Raw genomic sequence first — 6755 nt, 5'->3', positions numbered from 1 at the left:
AATATCTTGCAACAAAAGAAAATTTCAAAAAATGTTATTTGAAAACTAAGTTCGCCATAAAAATTTACGATTACGTATTTTTCTATTGTTTTTTTTTTTTTTTTTTATTATTTTTTTTTTTTGCAGAATTAACAGTTAATAATTAGTATTGTCAACAACCAGTTGTAATTTTAAACTTAGCAAATTTTTTTTTATTAGGGTACACAGCGTTACGAAAAATTTAGAAAGGGTAAACAAAACTCATAAGTTTGGGAAACACTGCACTATACATACCCATATTGATGCAACCATTTTTTTGTTTTCTCTGATTCATTAATTCCCCATAAGAATTCACTTGCCTAGTTCTTCCACCAAACTCTTTAATAGTGTCGATAGTTGCTTTTCAGTTCTGAGCATAATTTCGTAATGTTTCTCTACAATGATTTATTGATTCTTTACTTATTTTTTATTCACCATGTGCGAAGAATGGGTATTCAGCTAGTAATAGATAAGATGAAAATTACTAATTTAAACAGCCGAAAAAGGAGGAAAAGAAGTACAAAAAATTATACTGGTCGGAGCCTTTAGCACCCTATTCTTTATAGCTTTTAACAAAAAGACTCATTAAAAAAAAATTCAAAATTGTAAAAACATATTTTGTCATATGGTTTGTTTTTTTCACCAGGGGGACGCATACCCTAAAATCAGGCGTTCAATTTGAATTAAGAACAGATTAAAATTCATAATAAATTTTTTTGTTTTGAGTCCAATATCTTAAAAACATTCTCAATCATAAACGCTGTTTATTGAGAATATTTAAATGATATTATAGTTTTAATTTTAATTGTCATTCACTTACTCATTACTCTGAAGAAATCAATTGATAAAATTAAAGATTATTTGAAATCTTGAAAAATTTCTAGTGTTACAGAAAATAAATTAAACATCACTGAAATATGTTTTATATTAAACACGCTTTAAAAGTTTTCTGCATAGCAATTGAACACTGCAATGCAATCTGATTTCCTTATAGATTATGCTTAAAATTTAAATTTGGACATTCGAACATCTATTGATTTTTAAAACAGAATGATGCTTAGTGATGATGCTTAAATAGACTTATTTAAAATAAGGTGCTTAACGTACGAAAATTTGATTTGTAGTGATAAATAATAATATTTATAAAGTATTCTTTGTTATCTTTTGTCATAAGCTCACCAGTCAAAAATTTGTCACCTCTAACGAAATTATGAAGAATGCCATTTAATCTGTACAGCATTACTAATAGATAATGTTTGATCAATTGCAAAGTTCCATGTGCAAAAGATGCAAACAGTACAAAATACAATAGTACAAAAGAGCCATGGCGAATTCTCGCTACCCGTAAACTTTACCGAAGGACCTTCTTTTGAAGAAGTGATCAGTTTTAGTTAGTTTTTTTGAAAAGAGGGTGCAATGTTGAATCCGGTAATGCTGTGTGAATCCAAGAGTATAACGGCCATCCAGTTCATACCACTAGCTGAAGATTTGATCGTGAAAAAACCATCAAACTCTACTTGACTGGCAGATTTTCTTTGGGGTTCAAGTCAGGAGATTTGTCAAACAAACAGACATCTAACAGGTTATGTAAGTGTTTATAAAAACAGTCTCTCAAACCCAATGAACTTTACAATTGTCATCTTGGAAAATAGAGACATCAGCAACATACTTATCATAAATCTGCAACACCTAGTCACCCGGAAAAAAAAATAAACTAGCTGCTTTATGTTATACTCTTTATAAATAGAATAGGGGTCTCAAGCTTTTGCCATTTTCTTAGTATTCACATTATTCTACATATTCGTTACCATGGTTACAGAAAAGCTCGCGTTTTTCCTATGGCAATATGTTTCAGTAAAAAGTGGGGATGTACTGACATGGAGATGAAGCAATATTCGCTGCTGCCATGGTAACGACGAAGAGGAAAGTGTGGAGTAGGGAAATCGCATATTAGGCCTTCTATTCTGTTTACAAAGATAGTGATCACTTTAAATGGCCCAAAACCATAAGGAGAAAAACCTCTCAAAAATATCTCAAGCTCACCTCCGACTTAAACGTGACATTGCGTACAATCAGAAGGGGTAAAAAAAATTTTTCTGGTGAGCTTTTATTTTAGTTGTCATTAAAATAAAACTTTCTAACTTTTTCAGGATGAACACTTCAAATGCGACCGATTGCGTGGACGACTGCATTTCAAATTTCACCAACACCACTAAGTCCACTGACTTCCAAGAACATCAACAAATAACATTCCTCAACATTCTTGCTTCTCTTATAACAAGTATTATAGCTTTCACAGCGTTCACTGGAAATCTGGCCGTTATTATTGTTTCTCTGTGGGTAGAAAATCTCCGATCTCAAAGTGGAAATATTTTAATTGTGTTCTTAGCTTGCATCGACGTTTGGACTTCTGTATTTGTCATGACGCCTTCAGCTGTTGCTGTGGCAGTGGGTGGCTGGCCTTTTGGAGACATATCTTGTCGAATAAATGCTGTATTCAACTATATGTGCGCTTGTACGTCGTCGTACATAGCAGCTATGATTAGTTTTGATAGAGCTGTAGCTGTTTTATATCCTTTAAAATATAAATCTCGCATGACTAAAAGGGTTATAGTAACGATATGCTTATGGATTATCGGTAATACTGGAACTGTTGGAATAATTTGCGGTTCGACACCATCAGTATCATATGACTATTTTGAAGCTGTGTGTGCTGTTCCTTACGACGAATACCTCGGAAAAGTTTTTGTACATTGTGGTTGCACCATTTGCTACTTCATACCTGCGCTGATAATGGCAATATGCAACATTATGATCTTACTGCAAATCAGGAAGTGCTCCAAAACGGTTAGAATTATCCAGATTTCACACATTGGAAATAAGTTGGAAGACTTAAGGGTTAAAAAAAGAAGAGAGTCAGACATGCGGAAATCAATCTATAGCATGATGGCTATCATTTCTGTTTATTTCATCTGTGTATCTCCGTACGCCCTAACAAAGGAAGTGAAAGTAATAATAGATGATAATGCACCTTCATGGTTTAATTATTCTACTACAATACTAATTTTTATTTCATCCGCAACTAATCCATTCATTTATGGGATACTAAGGAAAGATTATAGAGAGGGATTTAAGAAACTTATGAAGCTAACTCGAGGCAAGTCATACTATTATTTTAATTAAAGGATGTATGGATATGGTCTCTTAGATTCATTTGTCTTTAATTGTATAAAAAAGTTGCATTTAAAATATTGATTGAGTGTTGGGAATGTTTTATAGTAAAAAATTTAATGCTCAGTCTAAAAATGATAGATGCTATTGTATGCATTTGTAAAGGTAAATGTATTAAACAAGAATGAAAAATTTATGCATATTATACCTACCACAAAATGCTTATTGAGGCATTTCGTAGAAAAGCGAAAGATAATAAGAAACGCACTGTAATTTTCCTACAGTGTAAGATATTATACCTAGTACAAAATGCTTATTGTGGCATTCCGTAGAAAAGCGGAAAATAATAAGAAACGCACTGTAATTTCCCTACAGTGTAAGATATTATAACTAGTACAAAATGCTTATTGCGATATTCTGTAGAAGAGAGGAAATAAAATAAGAAATGCACTGTAATTTCGCCACAATGTAAGATATTATACCTAGTACAAAATACTTATTGAGACATTCCGTAGAAAAGCGGAAAATAATAAGAAATGCACTGTAATTTCGCTACAATGTAAGATATTATACTTAGTACAAAATGCTTATTGCGGTATTCTGTAGAAGAGCGGAAAATAATAAGAAATGCACTGCAATTTCGCCACAGTGTAAGATATTATACCTAGTACAAAATGCTTATTGTGGCATTCTGTAGAAAAGCGGAAAATAATAAGAAACGCACTGTAATTTCCCTACAGTGTAAGATATTATACCTAGTACAAAATGCTTATTGCGGTATTCTGTAGAAGAGAGGAAATAAAATAAGAAATGCACTGTAATTTCGGCACAATGTAAGATATTATACCTAGTACAAAATACTTATTGAGACATTCCGTAGAAAAGCGGAAAATAATAAGAAATGCACTGTAATTTCGCTACAATGTAAGATATTACACCTAGTACAAAATGCTTATTGTGGCATTCTGTAGAAAAGCGGAAAATAATAAGAAACGCACTGTAATTTCGCTACAATGTAAGATATTATACTTAGTATAAAATGCTTATTGCGGTATTCTGTAGAAGAGCAGAAAATAATAAGAAATGCACTGCAATTTCGCCACAGTGTAAGATATTATACCTAGTACAAAATGCTTATTGCGGTATTCTGTAGAAGAGCAGAAAATAATAAGAAATGCACTGCAATTTCGCCACAGTGTAAGATATTATACCTAGTACAAAATGCTTATTGTGGCATTCCGTAGAAAAGCGGAAGATAATAAGAAACGCACTGTAATTTCCCTACAGTGTAAGATATTATACCTAGTACAAAATGCTTATTGTAGCATTCTGTAGAAGAGCGGAAAATAATAAAAAATGCATTGCAATTGCTCTACACTGTAGGATATTTTGGAGCATGTTGCGAGGCCTATGATATTGTTCAAATTTGTGGCAATTTTTAAATGGTGTTACGTTGCTTCCATATCATCGTGCTTATTATTCTTGACTACACTATATCATGGTTCAACATGAGTAGAAACATGATTGAGTTCAATGTAACACCCTATTGAATTTGAAGCAAAATAGTGGTACTAATTTTAAATTTTAACAAAACACCTGCTTACGCTGTGCGTGATGATGGGCCGTATTAGCTCTGAATGCGTACTATTGATGTTAAAATGTTTTATTTTAAAACTACATTTTTTAATACAGAACAGTAAAAAATTAATCATAAAAAAATATTTGTTTGTCCAAAATATTGAAATCACTTATAACCATTGTAAGAAAAGAAAGACTGGATATCAAGATCTCTCATTTTATAAACAGGAAGATGCAGGAGCAGGACAGGATTTAGATAATATACTGGAACTAAGAAACTCCTTTAGTTTATAGACTGTAAGTGTATAAACTATAAGAAAAAATAGAGTTAGTCTCTTATATTTTAGTATCCTATATTTAACCATACATTTAGAATAACTAACAAAAAATGTTACTGAAAAATTCTATACCCGCTGTTGTTCTATATCATATCTGCTGTCGTCTGAGTGCATGCCTCTTACCAAATGCCAGTAAAACGCAGAATTTGACATTAGTAGTGGAAAAAAGATTGCACAACCAAAAGTTTTTTTTAGAGAAATTTTAAACAAATAGTGGGCTGCGCCCCCTGCTCGCTAACGCTCGCCAACCCCCGAAAATTGCTACACAATCTTATATGGTTTGCCTCACAAACCAAGCTCACTTCGCTCGCTACTAACTTAGATACATTGTAAATGCACAAAATTCTAAGAATTCAAAACAATCATTCAAATCCATATAAAAACTTTTTTTTAAAAAAAAAATTACATCTTTTTAGTAAATACTAAATCATTAAAATAAATTTGAATTCAAATAATTGACAAGTAATTCGTTAAACCTATTAGAAATGTGCTATAGTATAATTCGTGATATAAATCCAAAATCGTCAAATAAATTCGTAATATATAAATTCGTGAAAAAAAGCGCTTTCGACAAAATACTAAAATAGAGATCTATCGACAAAGACTACTCACTTCTGCCTAGCTTAATAGTATGAGATTGCCGCAGCTGATGCTCTCTGGTTATTTCAGTTTCCGTTTTTAAAAGTGCTATAGGTTGAGCCACCTCAGCTAGATTTGGCATGTGACATTTTTAGCGGCAATCGTTGGTCAATTCGCCGTGTAAGAGAAATAGTAACGTAAACAAAACAAAGCAAACGTTGCCACCGGCGGAAAAGAAATACAGCCAAAATTTGGGAGCCTAAATTCGTGAAAATAAGCGCTTTCGACAAAATACTAAAATAGAGATCTATCGACAAAGACTACTCACTTCTACCTAGCTTAATAGTATGAGATTGCCGCAGTTGATGATCTCTGGTTATTTCCGTTTTTAAAAGCGCTACATGTTGAGCCACCTCAGCTAGATTTGGCATGTGACATTTTTAGCGACAATCATTGGTCGATTCGCCGTGTAAGAGAAATAGTAACGTAAACAAAACAAAGCAAACGTTGCCACCGTCAGAAAAGAAATACAGCCAAAATTTGGGAGCCACGTAAGAGAATTATATATATTAGATTTTGAATTTAATAGGTGTTAGTGATAATATAATTCATTCCATTCCTCTAGTGTACCTCGAACCATTACCAATGTTATACAGAAAACCCCCCCCCCCCCAACTTAAATGCTATTTTTATCAGTATGAATAATAAATCATAAAAAAGTAAGCTGCTTTAAAACACATTAAAGTTTATATTTGTACAGTATGAATTTTAATTTTGGTAATTTTAGAAAACTTGGGTTTAGCGAACATCCGGATTTAACGAGCGTACACTCAATCGATATGTTCGTCTTGTAAATAGGTTAGACTTAACTACAATTTGTAATAAATAGAAAATACGTTTATTTTATTTATTAGCTTATAAATAAAATAAACGTATTTTCGATTTATTACAAATTATAATTCAAGATGTTACCACAAATGTTTCCACAAATGTTAACTTCAGGAAGGCTTAATTACTCATTAAATAAAGCGTTTATATCGACCTTAGAGGATCTTTAACAGGTTCTTATCA

General features: G+C 32.2%; 1 protein-coding gene across 1 annotated transcript; it reads left to right on the top strand.

Annotated features, from left to right (window-relative positions):
- The first annotated feature begins 2169 nt into the window (after positions 1–2169).
- LOC139426872 (kappa-type opioid receptor-like) lies at positions 2170–3201 on the top strand. The gene has a single exon (XM_071186989.1). It carries the CDS (start codon positions 2170–2172, stop codon positions 3199–3201), a length of 1032 nt encoding a protein of 343 aa, XP_071043090.1.
- Positions 3202–6755: the final 3554 nt, after the last annotated feature.

Source organism: Parasteatoda tepidariorum, chromosome 9, assembly GCF_982258835.1.
Source record: "Parasteatoda tepidariorum strain Cologne lab strain chromosome 9, Ptep-v5.0, whole genome shotgun sequence".
Classification (NCBI taxonomy): domain Eukaryota; kingdom Metazoa; phylum Arthropoda; class Arachnida; order Araneae; family Theridiidae; genus Parasteatoda; species Parasteatoda tepidariorum.
The sequence above is the reverse complement of the archived record's forward strand: the minus strand, read 5'-3'. Positions and strand labels throughout refer to the sequence as shown.

Bases quoted from the DNA above. Each gene is read 5' to 3' on its own strand.
- LOC139426872 (XM_071186989.1), top strand. From the start codon at position 2,170: ATGAACACTTCAAATGCGACCGATTGCGTGGACGACTGCATTTCAAAT.